Source organism: Momordica charantia (genome assembly GCF_013281855.1).
Source record: "Momordica charantia cultivar OHB3-1 chromosome 9 unlocalized genomic scaffold, Mcharantia_2.0 BLBB01000009.1, whole genome shotgun sequence".
Lineage (NCBI taxonomy): Eukaryota > Viridiplantae > Streptophyta > Magnoliopsida > Cucurbitales > Cucurbitaceae > Momordica > Momordica charantia.
This window is the reverse complement of record NW_028275167.1, coordinates 19,342,395-19,370,113: the sequence shown is the minus strand read 5'-3', so window position 1 is coordinate 19,370,113 and position 27,719 is coordinate 19,342,395. Positions and strand designations below refer to the sequence as shown.

Below are 27,719 nucleotides of genomic sequence, written 5' to 3'. Positions count from 1 at the left end.
CTAGTATCGAGTACCATTGTCATCTCTATACGATCCTCACTCTTGATGTACCCAAAGGGGGAAAAAACCATTCTCCCGATGAAAAGCCTCCCTAGATCCGCTATGACCTCTCTGAAAGTGTGTTCGTCGAAGGACCCAGCCAAGTGATTTATATCTGCCACTGCCACTGCCACCCAATTTGTTTCTTCTCCTTGCCAAACCCTCCAGCCCTAATCGCAAACAATTCCACCATTAGAGGGCTTGCCACTGTCCCCACCACTGCTACAATTTCAGAAAATTCATCCCTAAAACACACATCCAACCCCCGACCCATTCTGCATCCGATGGTAGGTTTTGCCGCGCCGCTGAGGGCATGGACACTGAGCTCCACCGAGCTTTAATGTCCGCCTGGGTCTCTTACCATTACCACTGAGGTTTAATCTGATTCTTCTTTCCACTTTGATTTACTGTGTTTCCGATGCCCCTTTTGCCTTCCTAATTCCTAAGCTGATTTGTGAATTGGATGTGGATTTTGGAACTTACAGCTCGTGTATAGAACCAATTAAATAACTATTCTTTTGCCTTTTTGTCCTTCACCTGTCTGTCAATTGCGCGATGTTCCTGCTTTTCACCCTAATTTAAAATTTTAGTTTCATCCTCATTCACCCGCAAGCTTGTCACCCTCTACGTGGCTCCGATTCCTACTAGAAAACTAGGTGGGAAAATCCCTACTCTCCACGAAAAAAAGTGAATTTATCACACGGGAGGTGACTCCATGTATTTTCTATGCTTCAATTTTGTAGGGTTTTTCTTTTTGATCATTTTGGGTGAAAGTTCAGCTAAACAGATAAAACTGGATTGTAGTTGTAGTATTATGGGTGCTGTTCTTGGAAATGCTCTCTGCAAATATATTCCATGGTGGTTTAGAGGATAGTTATGAGTGGCATTTGCTTGCCTTGTATATTGTTGTCTTCCCTTCAGCCTATTTCAGCCTATTCCAGCCTATTTCTTTTCAATTATCACTAGGAAAAAAAAAAGGAAAATTAAACAGTATTCATTTGATCGTGCATTTCCCTTCTGGGTTCACAGCGAGCTGTATTTATTTCAAAATCACTTTGTGTTGTTTAGTGGCTCTTTATGCAAGTTAAGTTGGTGTTTTTTGTTCATTGCTGTACTTATCAACGTCATGATTATAATGATCACATTTTAGGTTACTGTCTCTGCTGAGATGGCGTCTTCACAAAATGTTGAGTTGGAGGCAGCCAAGTTCCTGCACAAACTCATTCAAGAATCTAGAGATGAGCCGGCAAAACTGGCTACAAAACTTTTCGTGGTGTGTAATGCATTTTTTTCCTTTCCTTTTGTCTGTTCAATTCATGTCATGATGAACTTTCGTATTTATGATTTTGTGGTTGTGTGAGTTTCAGATACTGCAACACATGAAATCAAGTGGGAAAGAGCATTCCATGCCATATCAAGTAATATCGAGGTAAAGAATGAAGGTTCCATACTTTTGTGGCCATTATTTTTCTTACCATCGTTGCATTCCAAGGGATTGTATGTATTTTCTCACTATCTAGAAATCTTCACAGGACATAATTTGAGGAAAAAAAATGGCTATATGAAATATGAATTCATATGCGTGATGGTAAGTTATAGCTCACTATGTGATCTATCTCCACAAGACATCTATAATGAAACGGATATTTAGGGAAGGGTCTCTCTTACGAAAGAGGGGATACCGATTTTTAGTTCTTTCATTCTTAGGTGCTCTATGGTTGAGAGTTTTCTTTGTTCTCTGACTACTATTATAACCTTGTAACTTTTTAATTATGCAATGAAAAGCTTTGTTTCTTCCAAAAAAAGTAATAAAGAGAGAAAGAAAAGATTTGGTAGAATGGAATATACACTCATTAAGTAGTTAAATGACTATATGAATGATGGATAGCTTCCCTAGGCATTTAGTTGAGGAGTAATTGCAAGTCTCATTAGATTGGTAAGGGAGTCAATCCTGAACTTTCTTGACATAATTTTGCCAAAGAGATTGTTTCTCTAGGGAACCTCCATGACTATTTAACAAGGAGAAAAATGTTTCTCTAGGGAATCTCCATGACTATTTTTTGAAGAGAGTTTCTCGATGATGCCAGTAGTCAAACTAGTGGGTGAGATAAGAGTTAGAAGAGGAGGGCTCATCTCAAATCTAGTTGGTTGGTCTTGTTGTCTCTTGTTGGTAGCTGAAGTGTAGGTTAGGGATAGTTGCCCTTCGAGTAGGTAGAGGGTCAACTCGGCTAGCATGATAACCATAACATTCAACCACCAAGATCCAGTATAAAAGAGATGGTTCAAGGCTCGAGCATGGAAGGGTGGTGAAGGAAACCTATAACTAGAGTATGGGTATCCAAACTGAAGAAAGCATGAAAGCCATTCTTGGAAGATCGATAACATAAGACCATAAAACATTGAAGTATGAACGGATGCTTTTAGATTGTTGCGAAAGCTACTTTGAGAGTCACTTGGCGCTTTTTGTAATGTAGTTCATTATAAATCCTATATTGTCGAGTTCCATTTTCATAGTTTCCTTGGCCTATGAGAGTGAAGAAAACAAAATAAAGAAAAGGGAAAGAAGAACCCACAGAGGACGTTACAACTCGACAAAACGAAGAAGAATAGCGACATAAAAACCATAAGAACTACTTTGAGAAAGAGCCTTCTAATTGCAAGAAAACCAAAATCAACATCTTTAAGAGTCTTGATATCAGAAACATCTTCCCGAAGAAAGGCTTTGAGATCTTGAGAATGCTTGACCATAACTTTAGCAACATCTCTAGCTCACTCAACTTTTAACTTCAACTTTCTTTTAGAGTGATCTTCTAAACATGCAAACCTTCCCTTTACAAATTTTAACAAGCTCAGAATTAAGCGAGGACAAATAATCATCCAATTGAGATGGAGGTAAACTAGAGCTGAACTTGAGAGGTGAAATGATATCTTCCTTAGCAACTCGTAGAGGAAAATCCATGATGTCTTCCATAGAAACTTGTAGAGAAAAATTGTTATGCAAGGGGAAAAGCCTCTGGATCTAGCCTCTCCATAATCATTCAAGATTAGAAGGCTACCCTCCATTAGTTTTCTTGGGAGGGGGATCCCTCTTCCCCTTGCCCCTAGGTTGTTTGCTATCATTTTTCAATACATATCTTGTTTCTTATTATAAAAAAAAAGAGAACACAATTAATGATTATAAAGAAATTTCGTAAATAAGTTATTACCTTAGAGAATAACAAAGATAATGCATTACATCAAATTATTGATCTTCGTGTAATAGTTTTTGGACAAAGAACTCCCTCAAGAAATTAGGTAATAAGTAGTACTTGAAATATCTTTGTCATCTCTACTCTTTTCATCAAAATTTGGTTCCTCTACATTCAAATTTCCCATTTACCTTGCATCATATAGACTAGAATCTTGAATTTTGGGAGAATGCATGAATCTGAAAAATGCAGAAGGAATGAAATTGAAGAATCTTTAATGATGCTCAATGGGGGGATCTTTGGCTCTATCGAATTGGCATAAACGAAGTCAACAAATTTCCTTCTAAGTTCTAACTAACAACTTATAGTAAGCAAGCTACCTTCATTTAACAAATTTGTGGCTGTGTCATAACATGCTCGGGGTTGGGAATCTTTGCTCATCTTTTGCACTTATGCTGCATGCATTTTTGCATCTCCTTGTCTTGATCCTCCCACATTAGGGTTACTTGTTAATGGTTGATCAAGTTTGATAGATTTGCCCTCTTGGTGTTCTGTTTAGTAATCCCCTGTGGCTAGAGCTACCTTTGATGTATTCTATCCACATTGCCACCATATTGAAAAAAAGAACCATGTATTGTTGTTTCTTGTATTATGGTTTACCTTTTCATTTGACACCTTTATCATACGCTTTGTCCGTGAAGAAACTCTACAATGATCCCACAAATTTGGTTGTAATCCTGTTTTTAAAATTCTGTTTAGTGTGTTATATGTGCTCTGTTAAGTTGTTGGTTTTAAATGGTTACTTGTTGATGCAAATTATACCTCTTTTCCAATTAAATGTTCACTGTATTCATCCTGCCATGGTCTCTTTAGCTTGTTTTTCGTGCTTGTTTCCTTTTTGCTAACTTAGCGTCTTTTATCAAGGGCAATGGAGACCGTCATTAATCAACATGGTCTTGATATTGAAGCTTTGAGGGCATCACGGCTTCCTCTGTCTGGTGGAACTCAGATAGCTGATTCTCCAACTGCACAATATGCGGGTACAGTGATCGTAATTTGGTGACGGCTATCAGTGAATCTTCTTTTGCAAGTGCACATGTTATTGTTGCATAATTCTTGTCTACAAATACATATGCTATTCTTGGTTCAGAATAAATCATTTTAGGATAATTGCAGGTTCTTCAAGTGCTGTCGGTGCTGCTAAAGATTCCAAAATGGGTATATCTGGAAGTGAGATGTCAAAAAGTGGTCCACTTGCTTCAAGTAAGCCACCTGTTGGCCCAAGTAGTACAGATCATGATTATTATCAAGGATCCGCAACTCATCGGAGTGGTCAATCTTTTGATCAAGAAAGTCCATCTAGTTTGGATTCAAGGTCTGCTAACTCACAGTCACAAGAGAAGCATGATTCAGTGAATTGGGACAAACAATTAAATGATAAGGATGGGAAGAAGGGCACAAAAAAAAGGAAAAAGGTGGATACGTCAGGTGTGGAACCACCTAGTGACAATGCTCATCAACTTGATACCCGCAATTCGTTGGTTAATCCTAGGAATGTGAAGTCGAACAGGGTTGAGCCACCAGCATATCTAGTTAAGGGAGGTATGTGCCTTTCATTTTCAATAAGATTAGTGTCTACTGGGTTCCATTGTTTTCTTATTTTCTTGAAAGTTGGTTGGGAAGCTAGCATTGTCTTTGCCCATCTAGTTCTATTTAGTTGTAATGGAGAATTGTCTTGTTCATCTAGGAAGAGGTACGGTGCATATGGTGTTGCCAACTAATATTTCCACTATCTCCAAGTCTCTTCTACAGCTTACTGGTTCTTTACATGGTGCAGGCAATACTGAACAGGCAAAGCACGGATTAACAAAAGCTGCTGAAAAGCCTATTGATCCTCAAATATATTCTGCAAACCGGGGTGATGGGACATCTACTTCCGGTGAAAAGGTTTTGGAGAGCGAATTGCCTATATCTAGCACATCATCAATTGATACTACTAAGATGATTCAGGTGCCTAATAGTGTCCTTAATAACTTCTCTTTAATTATTATTTTATTAATTTATTTTATAAAATAAGAAACAAGTTCTTCTCTTGGCTTGGTTGGTTCTGATAGGAGGAATCAACCCCAAGGATTTTATCTTCCTCCTTAGTGTTCAATCCTCAGTGGCGTGTTCTTTGTAAATCAAGAGCTCAATCATACTCTTTGAAATATTTTATTCAATCTTCTGGGGTGTTCATATCTTTTACCCCAAGTAAGATTTGTCTTGATGATTTGGAGTAAGATATTCTTTATCATTCCTTCCGTTATAAAGGGAAGGTTCTGTTCTCTGGTAGACGGGCTTGTCTGTTACTGTTTGGAGTATTTGGTTGAAAAAAATTGGTCTTCTTGGGTGTAGAGAAGCCTTAAAGGAGGTCTGGATGGTGGTCATTGCAGACTGCATTGCAGACTGCAGTAGCTCCTTTTAGGCCTTTTTCTTTTCCCCCAAATGCTTTTTCAGCATCCCTTTGTTTTTGATTCTCAATGATTGGGGCTTTTACTTGTAAATTCTTTTGTTGCTCACTGGCTGGTTTTTACTTGTGTTTTCTTGTGTAGCCTAGTCTCGTATGCTGCGCTTTCATATAGAATGAAATTGATTTTCTTATAAAAAATAAATTAGAACAATAGAAAACAGTTTTAGAAGATTAGTTTGACTGTATGCCCTTGTATATTCATATTTTTTTTTGGTATGAAACAAATATTTCATTGATGGTATGAAATATACAAAAGGCCATGTAGGCAATTACAAGAAAGCTCTCTAACTTGTCATAAGAACATTATGAGAATAATTGTTGAATGGGGGAAGAAACATTTACACCAACCCAGGGCTAGAACAATAACTCTATCAAAAATTTTTTCAAAAGAGAGGTATTTATCATTGAAAACCCGATGGTTCCTTTCTAGCCGTAAGGTCCATAGGAATGCCTGAACGATTTGAAGCCATATTCTTTCCTTTTATCTTCGGTTTCTTATAAAAAATAAACAAAGAATACTCCCAAACAACCTTTATGCATTGTTCAACTGAAACTAATTCTATTAAAAAAAACTGAAACTAAGTGCTCCTGCCCTCTTCATTGTTGCTAGCACCTTTCCACATGCCTTGTTGACGTTTGATTCTAATTGTTTAGATTGAAACAGGATTTGTATAGTGCACTATAAAGTACGACTACTACTTTGATTTTGGAATTAAATTTGTTTGGGAAATATTCCAGGACAGTCTAATGCATAATTATCTATTAACTTATGCACACGTTTTTTAACAGGGTGCATGGCGGAACAATGGACCAGAAATGAGTATGTTGCGGAACACAGTTTCTAGAGAAGCAGGAAAGCTTCCTGTTTCTCAGGTTTCTACCTCTTCCCAATCTCGTTTACCTTTCAAGGAACAACAATTGAAGCAACTAAGGGCTCAGTGCCTTGTATTTTTAGCATTCAGGTTGTTTATACTTCTAAATGTGTATATTGAGTTAAAATCTTATAATTATTTGTTCTAGTTGGTTGTTTTAAACTTTGTTTTCTATTCTTTCAGAAATGGTTTAATGCCAAAGAAACTGCATCTCGAAATTGCCCTTGGGAATAATTTTCCTAAAGAAGGTAGGTATTCCCTACTATTTTACCATAACATAATAGTCTTTGATGATGGTATCATTAATTAATTCAAATGTCAATGTAGAGGGGCTTCGCAAAGATGTTGATCCTAGAGGTATTGCTCAATCTTTTAGTGAGGCCAGAAGTACCACTGAAGTCATGATGGCATCAGGAAAATTGGACGCTGCAAGGGAAATAGGTACCATGATCCCAGGCACTGTATGTGCTGGAAGAATCTATGAGGCTGACTCCATGAAAGAAGTAGATAATAGGAGAGTGGAGGATAAGGGTCCTCCTAATTATTCTGTTCAAGCCGAAGTAAGGAAGCCAGATGCTGAACTGATGCGGGAAAAAACATTTTCACAGACATGCTTGAGCACTGGATCACATCCGCCTGACTTTTCAGGTGCAAGGGGGTGTTTAACTGGTAATAATCCTGTTGAGGATTTGGAGAATAACAATATTCTGATTGGACATACCAATCAAGCCACTGCTGCAGTGAGTATGAGTAAGCCACTAAACCCTGAAACAGTTAGCTGGGCAGGAATTGGCAGCACCAATGAGGTTTCTAGGGGAAGTCTACCAGCCTTTGCTAGTCAGCATGAGTTGGTAGTTGATAGAAAGAATAATGTAGCTGCTCAGTTGCACGTTGTTCGAAACAATAGTGGTTTGGGGAGTCAACATATTGATAGCCAGTCTTCTTTTTCAATAGGAGAGCGCTGGAAACCTATCTCTGGGACTTGTGATGAATACCATGCTGTAATGCCTTCCAGAGATGCTGGTGTGATCCCAAACCTTGCATCTCATGGTGAGATACTAGCAAAACTTTAATTCAGATGAGATGAATGATCCTTATTGAATGTCATGGATTTTTATTGCAGATGATATTAATGTGCCAGAATCTGAATCTAGGTGCATTACAGAACTGCACAAAGTGGCATCTGTTGATGAAGTGAAAAATGGCAGCCTAAATACTATGGAACAAGAAGATGATGGTAAGTCGGCACCATCTGATTTGCCAACGTCTCCAAAGTACACCATGTCAGAGAAATGGATTATGGATCGGCAGAAAAAGAAACTCCTAAATGAGCAAAATTGGTTACTGAAACAACAAAAAACTGAGAAACGCATTGCCACTTGTTTTGATAAGTTAAAGGTTTGTGTGCGATTCAGTTTTCCATTCTCTATTTCCTGCTTGTTTTTAGCTTCTCTTTTCTAGTACCAAGTAAATTATGTTATATGAAGATTTAGGAGTTGTCTGTAGTTGTTCTTTTCCGAACTTTTCATTGATACAGTGAAAAGTTACAAAATAAGTACCAAATTTAGAGCAGAAAACTCAGAAATCCCAAAGTAACCACCATGTACGAAGAATCTCAAATACTTCTCAACTCACCTTTCCAATTTCAACCATAGACCTTTCCCAAAAAAATCTCACAAAAAAGCCTCCAATTAGAGTTAATAACAAAAGGAAAAATAATTTGAAAGGGAACAACTAGAGGAGAAATGAAACTTAGCCACCTCGAAGGCCTCCTCCCAAACTCGTTAGTCTAAAGTTTTGCATAGTTTTTGGTTTGCTCTGTTAGCCTTATGTTGAGGAAAGTATTATGTGGGGTAAAAGGCTCCCAAAACTCTTGGTTTGTTTGTTTGAAACTAGAAAGCCAGTTTCGAAACCATTGGTACAACTGTAGAAATGCTTTCTCTCACTTTAAAATTGGTTACAAAATCTAAGAGTTTGGTGTTGGGAAACCCTTCAAATATAGAAAGGCACTTTTTAATGTTACTTTAAATCTTCAACTATTTTGGGGAAAATAGATTTTAGATTTTTTAGAGTTTCCTCCCTAATGCATATTCCAATTTCTCTTTGAACTTATTGTTTCTAGAAGTAAAATTTTCATTGTTTTGATACCAAATTGGCCATTAATTAATGCCTCTGGTTTGCTGAAACTTGTTGTTTGAAAACGATTTTCATTGATATTGAATTGATTTGGCACATTTAGTTCATTTCACGTCTCATCATTTTCCTTCCAAAACTTTGCAGGACACTGTCAGCTCATCGGAAGATATATCTGCAAAAACCAGAAGTGTAATTGAATTGAAAAAACTTCAACTCTTGCAGCTTCAGCGCCGCCTCCGGAAGTAATATCTCTCAAGAGTCGAGTCTTTTATCATGAGTTGTCCTAGTTTTCACCAAAAGTCTTAGTTCTATGTTTTTTTCCTTTTACTAATATTTTTGATGAATTTGGAAAATCTTGGCAGTGATTTTCTTAATGATTTCTTCAAACCAATTTCAACTGAGATGGACCGCTTGAAATCTTTCAAGAAGCATAAACATGGTAGGAGGATTAAACAACTTGAAAAATTTGAGCAGAAAATGAAGGAGGAGAGGCAAAAGAGAATACGGGAGAGGCAAAAGGAGTTCTTTGGTGAGATAGAAGTTCACAAGTATGTGGTGCCCTATATAATGCAGTTTTTGTTTACATTTTCTTAAAATTAAACTTCATACGGCTTAATTCCATCAATGAAAAGGAAAAGCTAATGGATTGAAGTTAAAGGCTCTACAAATTTTGCTTATGGTCAATTAATCCTTTATTACAGGGAAAGACTTGACGATGTATTTAAAGTTAAGAGAGAGAGATGGAAGGGTTTCAATAAGTATGTCAAGGAGTTCCACAAAAGGAAGGAAAGAATTCATCGCGAAAAGATTGATAGAATACAGCGTGAGAAGATCAATCTTTTAAAGATCAACGATGTAGAAGGGTATTTGCGGATGGTGCAGGTTTGTCTTTTCTTTGCCGATTATTACTCATCGAAGGGGAAATAATCATTCTTCTCACTATTTATTCTAATAAGTCTTTTAACACTGCGCTACTCGTGATTTAATTTTATCATTTATAAGTTGTTAAGAACTTGGGTGTTATATATAATTTAATATTAAGTTCACTGTAACTTTTCATATTTAATAAATGAAATAATATTTAACAATTATTAAGAAGTTCTCTTATATTTGTATTGTAAGTAGCCATTATACAAATTTTGCAATTAATTAGAAGGCAATCAATTTTATTAACAAATTAGAGGTATTAAAATACAAACGACTGTTCTCATGCTCATATTTGTGGTTTGTTTAAACTCTTTAAAGTTAAATCTGTAAGGAGTCATCTGGATTAAGGTCAACATGACGATGGGATTACTGGTGAAGAGGAAGCTCAAGAGAGACTAGGATGTTCAGGAATGAAGATATTTTGTATTTGGATTTGTGTGGAAATGAATTTCATTTGTCCTGTGAATAAATATATAGTTTTTGGTCTTGAGAATGGAGTTTTTAGAATCTGATTTGGATTTTTATTTATTCATTATTTTCAATGTTAAGTTGTTAATAAATCAATTAATTGTACAAAATAAAACTACTGAGTACAAAAATTTTCCATTAATTAATTTATACTATACAATTTTTTTTACTTATAAATTCATATTGAACTTATCAAGAAATAGAAAATACACATTAAACGTATAAATCAAGAAGAAGAATATCCAAAGAACTCACCTAAAGTTATAAATAAGAACAAAGCCAAGGTTATATGAAATTGTGTAGTTTGGGTTTTCTTGTGGCCTTTTTGGAAAGAGAGAAACCAAGGGGATTTTTTGGAGCAATGTATAGTATACTTCTTCATGGTGGTGTTCAAACCATAAAGAATTCTTTTGTAATTTTAACCTCCTCGTGATTTTGTATGATTGGAAGGCCCTTTTATGGTTTGGTTTGGGGGTTTCCTAACCCACTGCCCTTAAGGTTGTACTTCTTTTGATAATACTTGCTTTATTTCTTATAAAAAAAAGAAAAAGAGAAAACAGAATTCTGAAGATATTTTTTTTTCTGACGCAACTGTAGATCCAAGTACAAGCTTCCAAAAAGTTCCAATTTATACCAAGTAACAAATATTGCCTTTGCAAGAGAGGGAGAGAAAGAAAAGTAGTAAAGTGAAAAAAGCAATCCGGATAAGTGTAGAGCATTAGCCTTATAACGAGTTGTTTTGTCTTTTATCTAATGAAAATTAACGTAATAATATCTATCATTAAATAATTACCAATCAACATATAGAAATAAATCAGAAAATTTTAAAATTGAAATTCTGGGGATTGAATTAAAAAGATAGAGATTATTGTTAATCATCAAGTTTCAGGTCATTTAGTTATTAAGAGGTCAGTTTTGGATTAAATCAGGATTAAAAGGGGCTGAAGGAAAATTAAAATTTCTTCCTTGATGCACAATCAGTCTTGTGGGTTCTCTTCCTCACACTAAGATTTCACTACCTGTGCTAGGATGCAAAATCAGATCGTGTTAAGCAACTTCTCAAGGAGACTGAGAAATATCTTCAAAAGCTTGGATCCAAGCTACAGGAGGCAAAGTCCACGGCGAGTCACTTTGAGCATGATATGGATGATGGAGGAGCTGTGAGTGTCGTTGAAAAAAGTGAAACTGCAATTGAAAATGAAGATGAAAGCGATCAGGCAAAGGCAAGTTGTTCTCTGCTTACTTTCTTTTATCAGTTTTTGTTTTATTCACTGATTACATATGACTTTCTTTTTACAGCATTATTTGGAAAGTAACGAGAAGTACTACTTGATGGCTCATAGGTGACGACATTACATGTTTTCTTCTTGCCCCCCACCCCACCCCACCCCACCCCAGAAACCAATTTTGGCCAGCGCTTTGAAAATTTGCTCATATACTGCATCAGTTTATATTTTGTCTTTCTTGATAAAATCTCTTGGTGTTTTAAGGCTCTAAGTTGATAACTCTCGTTACAATGAGTTATTGTTTATTCGTTTCAAATTTCTTATATGAATAATCTTTTTCAGTGTTAAGGAAAGCATAGCTGAGCAACCATCTTGTCTTCAGGGAGGAAAGTTGAGGGAGTGAGTATCATGCTTATCCTACAATCCCCTCCTTTCTACTTTTATTTTAGATTTTTATAAAATTAGTGTGTGGTATGGAGAAAATCCTATTTTTTGCAATTCATACTTACCTTTATTCTTTGATTTTCTGAACTCATGATATTGGTATGAATAATAAAAGCCAGTGCTTCTGTGATTCTGAATTTCTTTGTAAATGTGGTAATAAAAATTTAGGTATCAGATGAATGGCCTTAGGTGGCTTGTTTCGCTGTACAACAACCATTTGAATGGAATTCTTGCTGACGAAATGGGGCTTGGAAAAACTGTTCAGGTACTGTACTTTTCTAAGCTGCCTTATAAGAGCCATGATTTAGCTTCTGTACATTCCATGTTACTAACATGGAAATCTTCAGGTAATTTCCCTAATCTGTTATTTGATGGAGACTAAGAATGATCGAGGTCCCTTTTTGGTGGTCGTGCCATCGTCAGTTTTACCTGGATGGGAGTCAGAGATCAACTTCTGGGCCCCAAGTATCCTTAAAATTGTGTATTCTGGGCCTCCAGAAGAGAGGCGCAAATTATTCAAGTAATGATTTACATATGTTCTTTCTTGAGTCCCTGTTGCAAGGTAATCCAGAAACTTAACCAGTCCTTATTGCAGGGAGAGAATTGTTCATCAAAAATTTAATGTACTTCTGACCACATACGAGTATCTGATGAACAAGCATGATAGGCCAAAACTAAGCAAAATTCATTGGCACTATATTATAATTGATGAAGGCCATCGCATAAAGAATGCTTCTTGCAAGTTGAATGCTGATCTGAAGCACTATCACAGTTCTCACAGATTACTCTTAACTGGAACACCACTACAGGTGACAGTCGTTATTAATGCTCTCCTCTTTTTCTATATGGCGTAGGAGCATATATTCCTCCAACTTGATTGCATGGACATTCTTTTGTTTATCGTTACCTCCATCTTTTTCTTGAGTTACATTCATTAGGTCATAAACAGTGCATCTGAGGTTTTTTGGAAAAAAAAGAAAAATCCTTAATAATAAGAACTGTAAAGCTATTCTTAACTGCTCTTCCCTTTGAGTAAATAAGTTTAGGCTACGGCTACCTTACATTGGCCTAAAGGACACAATGGCCCACAATCCAATCGATATACACAGGAAACAATTAAAGTTAACATTAATGGAGAGAAGGCCCTTTAATTGGATTGGAGGAATACACTTCTATATCACTATATTTGTTACAGTTTTCTTGCATGCAATTTTGCAAAGGTTTGTCGTTTTGATAATTTATTCCCATGTAGTTGCTGGCTTATTTTGAAATCCATTCTGTACAGAACAACCTTGAGGAACTGTGGGCCTTACTGAACTTTTTGTTGCCAAATATTTTTAACTCATCGGAAGATTTTTCTCAGTGGTTCAACAAACCATTTGAGAGCAATGGTGATAATTCGGCTGACCAAGTAATTCCAAACTTATGTGACTTCTCTATGAGATTTCAGATTCTTTGTCCTTTTCTCTTAATTTTTTAAAACTTGTATGATCTAGGCCTTGCTGTCTGAAGAGGAGAATCTTTTGATAATAAACCGACTTCATCAAGTTCTTCGGCCGTTTGTTCTTCGGAGGCTTAAACACAAGGTTTCTTTGCGCCCCCCCCCCCCCCCCCCCCCCCCCCCCCCCCCCGTTAGCTTTATTGTTTTCTGTTGTATTTTCCTTTTGCTTTATTCCTTTTTGAGGTTCGGATCTTATGTTTTTTTACTTTTTTTTTCACTCTTTTGGGAGTTTATATCTTTGAACATTTTGTTGTTCATTTTCATTAATTAGTGAAAGTTCGTTTAAAAAAAAACACAGGGTTTCTTTGAACAAAAAAATTTATGTTCAGTAGTAGCATTTTGTCTTTACAAATATTCACTGTTTATTGGTGCTTAGCTTTACTGCTCTCTTTTTTTGTATAATCATTCCATTTTCTCATGCGCCCCTCTGCTAGAATTCTGGTATTTTTTATGATGTAATTGTAGTATAAGAGATTAAATGCTTTTGATCTGATTGTGAAAAGGGTCTAGTAGTCTCTAATGCCTATTAGTAGTTACAAATTTTAGAAACGTAAAGGACTTCTTACACGAGTCTTAATTGAACAAATTACAAGTTCTCTTCTTATTCCTCTCATCAATGTTTGAGCTCACCTCGGGTAATGTCATTGGACAATTGTTTGACACTACAACTTTTAGGTATCTTTTATGGGGAGGCCAAAGTTTATATGCAATACTGAAATACTAGTAGCAAATGGCATAATACATTGTGATAATATTTAAAGAAGCCATAAGGTGGCTCTTTATTATCTGGGAATGGATATGAAAGAGGAATTTACATCATTAGTCAATCAATGTAGACAGAAGTTTTGTTCCCTTGTAAAAAATGATGAATAAGAAGAAATCTTCAGCCAAGCAATATTTTGTTCCTCCAACTTGTCTTGAAATTTTCTTTGTTTATTTCCATGCAAATTTGATGAAGTATACCTTCTTTTTTCCTTTGCTTGAAATATTATAACTGTATTAATGAAGTCAATAATACCGATCTACCCTAATATGATTTGTATGAACTGGGAGGCCTTTATAACTCCTTTTTTGTTTTATTCTATTTTTTATTCTCTTTCACTCCTTTGGGAGTTTGTATCCTTGAACAATTTTGTTTTTTTTCATCCATCAATGAAAAATTCGTATCTTGTTAAAAAAAAAATAATTCCGATCTACCCTAATTTTTTTTTCTCTCACATGTGGCATAATGAGTTGTAGGTTTTGTTTGTGACTAGATTAGCTGCATACTTTAAATCAGCAATATGGCAGTGCCATGTATGGTGAGAATCCTTTTCTTGGTATCACGCATTTAAGTCCTTGTATTCTTGCTTGCAGGTGGAAAATGAACTTCCAGAAAAGATTGAAAGACTTGTGAGATGTGAGGCTTCTGCATATCAAAAACTTTTGATGAGGAGAGTAGAGGACAACCTTGGTTCAATTGGAAGTACAAAGGTTCCTTCACTTTATTTCTATTTCTGCATATTTTTGACTAGAAATTTGCAATTATAGTTACTAAGATAATTCAATTGTTACCCACTCTCTCACTCAAAAGATTTTCCTTCCAGGTCCGATCAGTGCATAACTCGGTGATGGAGCTGCGTAATATCTGCAACCATCCTTATCTTAGCCAACTTCATGCAGAGGAGGTATGCCTTCCTTTTCTTTTAGTGCAATTTATTTATTGAATGGTTTTTGGATAACTAAATTGAGGGAAAGGTGACGGGTAGAATGTTCCAACCCACCCCACCAAATTGTATCCTCGATTCAATGTTTTCTCTTTAGCTTATATCCATTTTGACGATGCATAAGCAAGAGTTGGAAGCTTAAACTACCTTATTTGCTGCTTGTTGGTATTTGCCTCTTAAGAAACTTCTGTATTCTTGTCTAGGTTGACAATTTGATACCTAAGCATTATCTACCACCAATTGTTAGACTCTGTGGAAAGCTTGAGATGTTAGATAGAATATTACCAAAGCTAAAAGCAACTGATCATCGGGTAAGTAATCTTCATGTGGACAATATCAAGACTCAATGCTGATGTGTGTTCCTCTTTGTTGCTGTCGCTTAAAATTTTTTAATTTTCATTTATCATGGACATGAAATAGCATGTTAGGTTATGTCTATTATAGGTTAGTAGCATCGATTCACTTTTCACTTTAAGATACATTCCTTCCTTTTCTTTGAATTAGATCAGTTTCTTGAGCTGCCAATGTTTATATGTATTTCTGATTAGTTTAGTATCTATGTCAATGATTTCATTTCGTAATGAGCTTTTTTTTTTTAATCTGTTTGTGGTCTTATATCATTAAAGATATTTCAATATCTCTAATTGACTTCTAACTTTGCAGGTTCTCTTCTTTTCCACCATGACTAGATTGCTTGATGTCATGGAGGAATATCTTCACTGGAAACAATATCGATACCTACGATTAGATGGACATACATCTGGGGGTGATCGTGGTGCACTGATAGATCGATTTAATGGGCAAAATTCTCCCTATTTTATATTCCTTCTTAGGTAACCTCCGTCTTGCCTGCGCGATCAGTTGTTTGATAGATAGTATTATCTCGATTCTTAAATAGCATATTCTATAGTACCAACCAAGTTGTTTGTGATGTTAGCATTCGAGCTGGTGGTGTGGGAGTGAACCTCCAAGCTGCTGATACAGTGATTATCTTTGACACAGACTGGAATCCACAGGCATATACGACAAATTTTCAGGATTTTATGTCAAGATTCTGATGTAGCTGTCATTCTAAATCTGATTTACTGTGCGGATGTTGTCAGGTTGATCTACAGGCACAAGCAAGGGCTCATAGGATTGGCCAGAAGAGGGATGTGCTTGTTCTTAGATTTGAAACAGTAAGTTTTCTGGTCATGTCTTAGAAGTTAGCTTCACATATCTATATCTATATATATATATATATATATATTTATTTTTTTAAATTTTAACAAGAAACAACTTTTCATTGATAGATGAAAGGATAAAAAGTGTTCAAGGATACGAACTCGAAAAGGAGAATAACAGAAACCAACTACCAACCTAACAAAAAAAGCCAAAACAACAGCTCCAAAAAGATAAAACCAAAAACAAACCAAAAAAACCAGTTAGAAAACTAACAAACTAACCAGAACTAGATACAACTCCAGCTTAACAAAACCTAACAAAAGAACAGCAAGTCAAAACCTCAAAAAAAAGAGGTGAAACATAACTAAGAACAAACTGTCATCTTGGAAAAAGAAGTTAAGCTCTGTTTATTGGAACAAGAGTAATGCCCACTTGGTTGAAATAATCTGACAAATCTTTGGGGACCAAACATTTGCTGAATAGCTCTTGCAATGAGTCATCTTCAGATAGTGAACAATAATTTTCTTTATCTTCAGCCTCATCGAATAGAGAAGGAAGACCATCTTCAGAGAAAACATCAAAACTGCTGGCAATTGAGTCTTCAACAATGACTTTTCTATCACAAGAATCATAATTCATAACTACTAACGCTAATAATTGAGGTCACATTTACTTAACCGCAATCGTAATAGAAAGCAATCGTAATGAAAATCAATCGTAATGAAATCAATCGGAATCGTAATGTTATTCCATTGAGGTTGTTTACTAGAAATGTTCTGGAATAATTCCTTTGATATTGTTTACTAAAATTGTCTGGAATCAGAATCGGAATCGGAATCAAATATGACAATTACTAATATAATCCTTTCTCATTTTTAGCCAATTACAAATATATTATTGTGCTAATCTTTTTTAACTTACAATAATAATAAATTTTAATTTAATTTATTACTATATTATTGATGGTAAAAATTTCTTATTATAACAATTTATCTAATATTAATACATAAGGAATAATTAAAATAAAATTACATCAAATAAAATATTTTTTATTAGAACAACCAAACTTTAATAAAACATATTATTAAGTTTTATTATTCTAATATTTAAAATTAATAATATCTATTTAAAGAATTTATTGATATTAATTAATATTAATATTATATAATAAAATCACATCAACTAATAAAAATTGGAGTATAAATGGAGAAGAAATTATAAAAGTATAAAAAAAACTAATTAAAAATTATATGGATCTAATCCATAGAGAAGGTAAAAGTGGTACATTAATTATAATATATATGTGGGGTCCATGGAATAAGGAATAGGAATGGGATTGATGAGGTTGTAGGAGTGTAATGAGATTACACCTTTTTATGTAATGGGATTACAAAGTTTGAGGTGGGTCCCACCATTTGATTACATTCCTACAATTTGGTAAACACCATCAAAGGAAATCAAAATTTTCATTACGATTCATTGATTACGATGGCGGGTAAGTAAATGGGGCCTGAATCTTCATCACCATCTGAGAATTCGGCCTCCAAAAGGGAACTTTGGATATTATCAATACTTGTAGTATCTGGTATTACTTCCATTCATCATCTTGTTTGTGTTGTATTTCTTTGCATTCGTAGGAATAAAAGTAATCCCCTTGTCTTGAAAGTACTACTGTGTGATGCAATAATAATTTCTATTGTTAATTGTTCTCTATCAATTTGTTTTTCATTTACCCCTTAGGTGACTGCATGTATTTGATAGAGATCCACGGTCTCCTATGCATATCACATAGGTGAGGCAAGACAAATGGTAGTTGGTTGAACTGTTAGTAGAGCGAGATTCGTTCATGAGTCAGTTACTTGGGCAGTTGAGTGAAATATATATGGAGATGAAGAGACCCCGGATTTTTAGAATAAGTTGAAAAGATTGAAATTCACAAATGACAAGATTGAACGATAAAATTTACTGGCTAACGTTCTATCTGATGCCATTATCAAGCTTTGGCATCGGAGTTTGGAAGGGCATGGCAAAAGGAAAGCATAATAAAATCGAGGAAGCAGAAGTTTGATTGGAGGAAATTCAGATTGGGTTTAGTTTTGATCTCTGAAAGACGAGTTGCAAAAGATCACATTAACAAATAATACACATGAAATACTAGGATTGCACAATCTCTGCAAGGTTGCTACGCATCAGAGACTAAGAGAAAGAATAAAGATCATTTGAAAAGATAAATGTGCAGTTAAATACTTCGACCGAAGCAACCCCCTGGCTTAAACCACCTCTTAATTTTTCATCTTCCTTTCTCACTCTATGCCCTTTGTGTTATCAGTTGTGATCTCTTCTTTGGCTTTGATTCATGTCTTCTGTTAAGTTATGGTCGTGGTAAACATTGGTGGAAATTCTTTTGCTTGATTGATCGAGAGCAAATCTATTAGTTTCTCAATTATTCAGAGGAAATTTAAAAGTTAGGTTAGGTGAGCTGGGGAGGTTTTACTGCTTGTTTATTCTTGCATCGTACTAGTGCTGTCTGGCAGACCTGCCAAAAAACAATTAATAGAAAGGGCTGCCAGGCAGTAAATATTAAGTTACTGACAGGTAATCGGCAGCACTAACCTAACTGACTCTAATAATACAACCATACAAGTGACCACAACTTCTTTTTTGGGGCCTAAAGATCTACTTTCATCAAGAGGAGTGAACGTATAAAAACATTAGCCGAACTGAGATGAAGGGATGCCAAAAAATAATTACAAGGTCTACAAGAAAGTGAAAATTGTAAAAAAAGTTCTTAAAAATGACAAAAATAAATATAAAAGGCCAAATGAACCAGAGAATAATTTACGGTTAAAATGACTGGATCAGCTGCGGTCAAACAATTGTTCAATTTTGAGTCTGCTGGGCTCTGGATTAACATTTGATTTCATGAGGGAATTGTGATTATGATTCTTTTGTTATTAATGCCAATTGGAGAGCCCTTTTGTAACCTACTTCAGTTTCCTTTTATATTCTTCATATTATCCATGAAAAGTTTTGTTACCTTCTTTCTTCTTTTTTTAAAAAATCTCTTAGTTGCTTGATTCAGTCTGATGGATTGGTATGCCATTATCTTTTCATGCTTAGAAAAAAGTTAAGTGGGTCAGGGGAACAAGAGTGATAAAAGGGGTGGGTATTGTCAATTTTTCATCTTTTCACGTGTTTGTGATTGGGCACATCCTGATCTTCTTTCTTGCCTGAATCTTTCCCCATATCAAGGTTCAAACAGTGGAAGAACAAGTGAGAGCTGCCGCGGAGCATAAACTTGGAGTGGCTAACCAGAGTATTACAGCTGGTTTTTTTGACAACAATACAAGGTTAGTTGTCCTTGTGAAAAGCCATGTTGTTCACTTGAGGCACTAAATGGTTTTTTGCCTATTTGCTATACTGTAGTGCTGAAGATCGAAGGGAATATTTGGAATCTCTTCTACGTGAGTGTAAGAAAGAAGAAGCCGCACCTGTACTGGATGATGATGCTCTGAATGATCTCCTAGCACGCAGGTTCATCTTGTTTCAAGCCCTATTCTTGTTACTTGAAATTTTATGCAGCTGGTTATGTGTCCCTTAAAAGGGGAAAAGGGTACTTCTTCTTGTTCATGAGGTGTTTAGGACTTCTTGTTGCCTTGTCTCAAGAATAACTGCCCTCGACTTCCATGAAGAATAATTAGAAGAATAAGAAAATCATAGTTTATATTAACCATTGTCTTCCTGTTCACAGTGAGTCAGAGATCGATGTGTTTGAAACAATCGATAAAGAACGGCGAGAGCAAGAGACGGTATGCAAATCAACACTCCTCAAGTCTTCTCTTTTATTCATACCATGTAAACTAACAGAGAAAGAGAGAGTAATCATGTAACAATCTTCTAAACATTAATTTTGCAGGCGACATGGAAGAAGCTGGTGCTTGGTCATGGATTTTCTGAGCCTGTTCCTTCAATTCCTTCACGTCTTGTAACAGATGATGACCTGAAAGAATTCTATGAAGCAATGAAGATAACTGAAGTACCAAAATCTGGGGAGGTTGCCCATGTAGGGGTAAAGAGGAAGAGCGAGTATCTTGGGAGCCTTGACACCCAACATTACGGGAGAGGAAAGCGGACGAGAGAGGTTTGAGGAGTGTTTTACTACTTGTGAATGTGTTATACCTTGAACTCTTCTGCCTGTTATTTATATCTTTTTTATTTGCATTAAACTTCCTATTTTAATAGGTACGATCCTACGAGGAACAGTGGACAGAAGAGGAATTTGAAAAGATGTGCAAGGTTGACTCACCTGAATCCCCCAGGCCAAAGGAAGCTGTGACAGGAGAATCATCGACCAATATTAGTGGATCAGTAGCAGCTGTTTTGAAGAAAGAACTTCCTACTACCTCCCCACTGCCTCCTGTTCAGCCTACACCTCAGCTTCAAACACCACCTTCGAAGCGAGGTCGTGGAAGACCAAAAAGGTCTACTGTAGATAAGTTGCCTGCTCCAGTGGTTCCTCCATCTCCTTCTGTAACAGGCAAAGTGGACATGAGGTTACAAGGAGAAACTATTTCAAGCATTCATAAAACTGGTTTCCTTGATTCTTTGCCTAGTCAAGGAACAAGTGATCAGCTTGCTACAGGTAGTACTCCAAACTCTCAGTTAACTGCCCCAGTCTCTTCTATAATTCCTGCCTCCGAGTCAGCTCCAGCTTGCTCTCCTGCACCAGTTCAAGCGAAAGGTCGGAAGTCTCAAACTGGACAAGAAGCACCTCGAAGAAGGGGTAAGAAACAGGGGCTGGTACCACCTCCTGTTCCTGGCAGTCTATCCTCTGATTTAAGACAAGATGACCTATCACAGGATAAAGCCACAAACCCAGTGGCAAATCAAGTTAATGTTGCAACCGACATTGTTTCTAATGCTTCTACCGCCCAGCTTCCCACTCATTTTCCTGGTTCTACCCCTTCAAAATGTGTCAATGTACCTAATGATCAACTTGCCATTGGGGTCTCGTCAAATTTGGAACCTAGTCCTGCTTTGCCTTCTGTGGCTTCTATCTCTCAATTTGCTCCTCTTTTAAATCCTCAACCGGTACAGCCTAGAGGACTTAGTCGGAAGACTCAAAGTGCAGCTGGAGCACCACGACGTAGAGGAAAGAAACAGGCAGCAGCAACTCCTGCATTGCCTAACGCCATGGCTGGTGCTAGTCTAAGTTCAAATGTGAATTTGCAAACAACCCTTATTGATTCTTCATCAAGTAAGGCTGTTGTTGTCACTACTACTAAAGAGAATACCGTCAATCAGGTGCCACATATTATCTCTGAGAAGTCGCTCCAGCAATCTGATGGAAGTACTGTACAGGGTCGAGAATCTACTAAACTGTCAGATAAATCTAATCAAGGCAAGTGATAGATAAATTTCAGCATGTGGTCATTGTCTTTGTGTATCAATTTGCTTTTTACTGAATTCAGTCGTTTAAATTATGTGCAGGGTCTACTCCTGAACAAAATCAAAATGCTAATTTACGTGACATTTCTGTTGTGACCAAGGAGGTTTCTTCTGGGGATTGCACAGCCAAAGCAAACTCTTCTGAGCACTTGGGTAATTGTGCTGGTACTGCCCAGGATTCAACCGCATCAAATAAAAGTGTCGATGAGACATTGAAGAGCCATAGTTTGCGGGACACACCTCATCCAGTTATATCAACTCCAGAAACTGCAATTCCAATATGTGGTCTGCCAGCCGTTTCTTTACCTGGATCTGTTGCCGTGGGTACAAGTCCCAAAACTAAAATAGATGTTGCTCCCGAGACTGCTCCTAGTTCCCAGCCAATCCAATCATTTCCATCAATGGCTTCAACCTTGCAATTTGCATCTCAGTCTCCATCTGAACATGTGCAACCTAAAAGGCAAGGTCGTAAGACAGCAAACAGGGAAGAACCCCCTAGGCGTAGGGGAAGAAAACCGGCCTCACTGCCTCCTGTCGTTCTCGATGGTTCAGCAAGCAAGGAGTCCAAAGATTTGAATGTGCATATGCAGGCAGCGCAGTTGGCGGATTCAAGTAGTAAAGACATAAGAGGTAAAACTGGGATTGATAATCTAGAATCAACCAGTGTTCAGAATCACGCAGGTGCTACCAAAATTGTAGATACTGTGCACTGCCAGGGTCCGAAAAGAAAAGAGCAAGCACCCAAACCTGCCCAGCATAAGCAGATGTTGGCATCATCAACAAAGATTGATGCTACTGGAGCCTTGGACAGGACCTCTGCATCAGGCCGTTATCAAGCTGCAAATGTAAATGATGTTGCTCGGGTAATGAAGGAGGTCTTCTCTGGGACTGGCTTGTCAAAAGCTAAAGTTGGAGAGTCGTCTGGGAAAGAGAACAAGGATGCCCCCGCAATACCTGTTTTGAGCAAGTCCTCTGTGGAGGTGATCAGAAATCATAAATCAGAGGCTGTGGCTACTTCAGCTACAATTTCAAATACTGACATTCCAGCTGAGGCCCATGAAAAAGAATCTTCAGTTGTAGCTAGTGAAATAAGACCAGAGTTTGCAAATGCTTTTGAAAAATCTATCATTCCGAAGATAGATGATGGAAATTATGGAAGTATAAAGTCTGATGCAGAAAATAAATTGGTCGAATCAGGAGAAACATCAACTGGATGCTTAACTGTGGCAAGTGACGTGAGATCAATGTCTCCATGTCCTCTTGGTACTGGTCCTGATGATGGTATTCGTGGTAGTTCAGGGGACTCAACGAATCTGGTTGGTTCATCTATGTCTTCGCCGTGCTCTAAAGATCCTCCTGCCGCAATTGATACAGATTGTGGAGATATAAGTGTAATTTCTTTGAATGAATCTCTTAAATCTTTTCTTCAGGTTAGTGGCTCTGCAATTTCGTCAAACGCCAACAATGCTGACCATAATCCCCCAGAAGCCTCACCTGTTTTATCAAGTCCTAGTGAATCTGATGCATCAAAGGCTCTTAAGGTGATGGATAATGTATCAGAGAACGAAACAAACCCTGTTGTTGGAGGATCTTTGAAATCTTCTCCTGATAGAAGCAGCCATGAATTTCCCTCATCTTTGAAGAATGATGGTGAAAATCTTCCTGCTCCTACATTGCCTATTCCTTCCGATAGCAGCCATTTAAGTACGGTAACTGCTCCATGTACGACTCAAATGGATTATGAGAACAGGCCAGAGCCATCTCTGGAAGAGATTCAAGAATGCCCTCTTGCTGCCACAATGATTGTCGATAATACCAGAGAAAATGCAGAAATTTCGGCTAACCAAGCTTGTCACAGTGAACTGTCTTCTGATACCTGTAAGAAAACTATTGACGATGAAAAAATGCCTTCTGTGGATTGTCCCAGTGAATTGTCTTCTGATATTCGAAAGAATACTCTTGACGATGAAAAAGTTCCTTCTGGGGGCTGTCCCAGTGAACTGTCTTCTGATGCACACATGCCAGGTCCCGAACTTGAAGTTCAAGGATGCCTTTCTGTAACTGCTACGGATATTGAGGTGAATGATACCGATCCTGCTCTTGAACAAATGGATGCTTCCTCAAAGCAGGATGATGACATTTTGCTGGGGAGGTCTAGTGGTAATGAAAATCATTTTAACACAGATGCTCCTAGTATGGTGACGCATATATCGGGAAATAACTTAGAGCCTGCTTCAGAAGAATTGCCAAATTTTCCTTCATCTGGTAATGGTAGCGTTCAAGTCCATGAAGTTCTTGCTGGAAGTCCTGATGATTCAGATATAGCTAAATTTGGTAGAGGTTCTGCTGTGGAGTTTGATGATTTGCTACCTCCTAGAGTTGAGGCTGTGGAATGCTCTTTTAAAACTGATGTTGAAGGCCAGAAGATATCGGAAACAAATGATAGTGGTAATCATATTCTGGAGGGGAATTCAAAGGTACCAGATAATGTGGAAAAAGTAATGGAAGAGAATTCTGAATTTGTCGATCACGAGGCTGTTCCCGAGAACCACATTCCAATATCTCTGGTCCAGGATAACAAAGATAACAAGTCTGAAAGCCATGACGCATGTCTCATGGATATGGACATCCCCAGGAGTGATTATATAATAGATGTTGCATATGCTGGTGGAGAAATCCCTGCTGATGCTTCACCTTCAACAATGGAGGAAGAAAAGGACTCAAAAAGTTCTACTGCTGTTCAAATGGACGTTGATGACAGAGAATGTGCACCAGAAGATAGAACTAATAATATGGATCTGCCATCATCTTCGATGCAGGGAGGGAAAGAAAATTGTTCTTTCACGGCTGTGGTAGATCAAGTTGATAGTTTACGGAACCTGAAGGAACCCAAAAATGTTGGAGTTAATGCCAATCTTCAAATCAATGCATCTCAGGATGATGATGTTATGGTTTCTGAAAACCTTGTGCGAGAAAATTCAAATGATTCTACATCTATTGCATCACAGGAAGAAAAGATTGTGGGATCTGGTGAGATAAATCAAGTGTCTCCCGGGGAGCAAAATCAATCTAATACTCAAGTTGAGGGTGATCTTCTTGATCGTGTTGAAGAAGATAAATCAGGAAATTTGGCCCAACCTTCATCTTTCTCGGAAGATAAGGAAATAAATATGATGTTGTACAATACAAGTTTAGGTAATTCAGGTGATCAAACTGATTTACCTGTATCCTCATCCACGGTGATAGACAGAGAGAAGATTGGGAATTCGGCAAATGATGATTTGTGTGACTGCACGGTTGTGCTCACTTCATCCGACAGGAATGAGGGCTTGTCTCAAATAGATCCCATTAGCTCCCCAGTCTCTGTGGAAGGACCAAGTAATTGTCAGATGAAAAGTAGTGACCATGTGGTTGCAACACAACCAAGTGATTGTCAGATTAAAAGTTGTGACCATGTGGTTGCAACACAGGATTACATTGTTTTGTCAGAAAACACATCTGATTCATTAGTTACTGAGGAAGACATGCTACACAATTCCTCTGAGAAAACCTTATCTGACAGCGCAGAACAATTGGAGGATTGTAAGGATTCCAGTGATAGAAATGACAAATTGGATCTCTCTCCCAACGACAAGGGACAGCTTTTAAACATCACTGAAAATGTTGTCTCTGATGATCCTTCCAATCAGCTTACAGTATCAAAGACAGTGGAAGCTCCAGCTGGTGATCAGATTGATGTTCTTCAAACTGGGGAGTCTGTACCAGTAAATGCAGTCGATATCTTAACCCAGCCCCCACCTCCAACACCCATGGAGGAAGAAAATTCCGAAGCCTCATTTGACAGTGGTCGAATTGCTAGCCCACCACAACTGAAAGAAAAGTCCCCACCTCCAACTCCAACACCCATGGAGGAAGAAAAGTCCGAAGCCTCATTTGACAGTGGTCGAATTGCTAGTCCACCACAACTGAAAGACAGCAATGGTTTTCAGACTCAAACAGATCATCTAATGGATTCTTCTCAAGCTGACCTTACAGTATCAAAGACAGTGGAAGCTCCAGCTGGTGTTCAGATTGATGTTCTTCAAACTGGGGAGTCTGTACCAGTAAATGCAGTCGATATCTTAACCCAACCCCCACCTCCAACACCCATGGAGGAAGAAAAGTCCGAAGCCTCATTTGACAGTGGTCGAATTGCTAGCCCACCACAACTGAAAGACAACAAAGGTTTTCAGACTCAAACAGATCATCAAATGGATTCTTCTCAAGCTGGTGGGATTTTAGAAGAAAATGTATCAGCAGAAACAATGGTGCCTTCATCCCCTGTGTTGGAGGTAGGAGAAGCTGTAGTGCAATCCGGCGTTGAAGTTCAGACAATTGACCAAGCGGATGCTTATGAGGTTGGTCTCCCATTCCCGCCCAAAAAAAAGATGATTAAAGAAGAAAAAGGAAAATGCCACCTTACATTGTCATTTGAGACATTATTAGGCCCTGTTGTTTAATTGCCACAAGATTAACTTGAATGAAAAATCAGTTCATAAAACTGCCAATACCTATATATTTGTCTGATGGCTAGATTATGAGGGAGGATTTGCGGTTTATGTTTCTGATCTCTAAATGGAAAATTTGAGGACCGTCCAAAATCTTTAGTAAATCTTTAGTAACTTACGCTTGACAGGATTTTAAATCTTTACATGAGTGTAACTGACCTCGTCTATTTTCCTGGCCTGTATAGTATAGTAATGTTTCTCTGGCATTTCAGGTGGGGGAGCCATCTCTAGAAAAGACTGTAACAGAAATAGCCAATCCTCCATCCTCTGTACCCTCAGAAAACAGAAGTTTGGAAGGCTCACCAGTTCCGATTCTGGCCAATAGTGCCGTTGCAGTATTAGAAACAGCCTTATCCGATGTCGCTGATGTACCCACTGAAAATGAATGTTTGGCATGGGGCTCATCAATGCAGGATCCAGCTGATAGCGCCGATGCAGTTGTAGAAATGGCAGTATGTGATCAAGTTGATGTCCCTCCGGTTTGTGACACGGTTGCAGTTGTAGAAACGGCCATATGTGATCAAGTTGATGTTCCTCCAGTTTGTGACATGGCGCAGGGTCCAGCTGATAGCACTGCTGTATGTGATCAAGTTGATGTTCTTCCAGCTTGCGACTTGGTGCAGGGTTCGACTGATAGCATCATTGCAGTTGCAGAAATGGCCATAAGTGATGAAGCTGAAGTTGCTCCAGCTTGCGACTCGGTGCAGGGTTTGGCTGATAGCATCGTTGCAGTTGCAGAAACGACAATAAGTGATCAAGCTGAAGTTCCTTCAGCTTGTGACTCAGTGCAGGGTTCGACAGGTAGCGTCATTGCAGTTACAGAAACGGCCTTAAGTGATCAAGCTGATGTTCCTCCAGCTTGTGACTCGGTTCAGGGTTCAACTGATAGGGCTGTTGCAGTTGCAGAAACGGCAATAAGTGATCAAGCTAATGTTCCTCCAGCTTGCGATGCTGTGCATGGTTCAACTGATAGCGTCATTGCAGTTGCAGAAACGGCCATAAGTGATCAAGCGGATGTTCCTCCAGCTTGCAACCCGGTGCAGCGTTCAGCTGATAGCACCATTGCTGTTGCAGAAACAGTCATAACTGACCAAGCTGATGTTCCTCCAGTTCGTGACTCAGTGCCAGAAAGTAAATCTGCAACTTTGGACCCGCCTCTGGGCTGTTCAGCAGTAGAGGATGAAATCTCCGGGCATTCATCGGAGGAGAATCCAGTTATCAAGAGTTCAGTTGAATCAGAATTGGAGGATCCAAAACAAAGTGACTGAAGGTAAATCTTCTCTACGTTTTTTGTATTCCCACCGGGGAGATCGTAGCTTCATTAAATATGAATCTCTGCCGTCATTTTGCGTTAGATTTTGTATGTATATAGTATACAGATTATAGCTTAGGCCCCTCTTCTATATATATATATTAATTATGGCAATTTTACCTAATCCTCCTTCAGATCAAGACCCTTAACCTGTAGAGTAAATTGTTGAAGTGTTATGGCATTGACAGGAACTATAATATTATCAATACAATCAAGAACTTTTAACAAA

At 37.6% G+C, this 27,719-nt stretch overlaps 1 protein-coding gene across 2 annotated transcripts; it reads left to right on the top strand.

Moving 5' to 3' along the window:
* On the top strand, window positions 1-27,719 carry SYD (P-loop containing nucleoside triphosphate hydrolases superfamily protein). 2 transcript variants are annotated; one of them, XM_088117723.1, is made up of 34 exons: window positions 1-413; window positions 1,190-1,312; window positions 1,407-1,468; window positions 4,152-4,267; window positions 4,404-4,829; window positions 5,065-5,237; window positions 6,529-6,701; window positions 6,795-6,859; window positions 6,939-7,634; window positions 7,735-8,009; window positions 8,892-8,989; window positions 9,110-9,295; window positions 9,449-9,629; window positions 11,171-11,365; window positions 11,442-11,485; window positions 11,711-11,767; window positions 11,981-12,077; window positions 12,160-12,332; window positions 12,408-12,621; window positions 13,098-13,223; window positions 13,309-13,398; window positions 14,670-14,786; window positions 14,900-14,980; window positions 15,223-15,330; window positions 15,683-15,852; window positions 15,957-16,035; window positions 16,123-16,197; window positions 19,436-19,533; window positions 19,610-19,717; window positions 19,935-19,992; window positions 20,100-20,324; window positions 20,426-21,584; window positions 21,674-26,028; window positions 26,391-27,719. In XM_088117723.1, exons 2-34 carry the CDS (start codon window positions 1,208-1,210, stop codon window positions 27,444-27,446), a joined length of 11,241 nt encoding a protein of 3,746 aa, XP_087973849.1. In that variant the 5' UTR covers window positions 1-413; window positions 1,190-1,207; the 3' UTR covers window positions 27,447-27,719. The 2 variants fall into 2 exon arrangements, with proteins under 2 accessions (XP_087973849.1, XP_087973848.1); XM_088117722.1 differs by having other exon boundaries at window positions 2-413; window positions 6,939-7,661.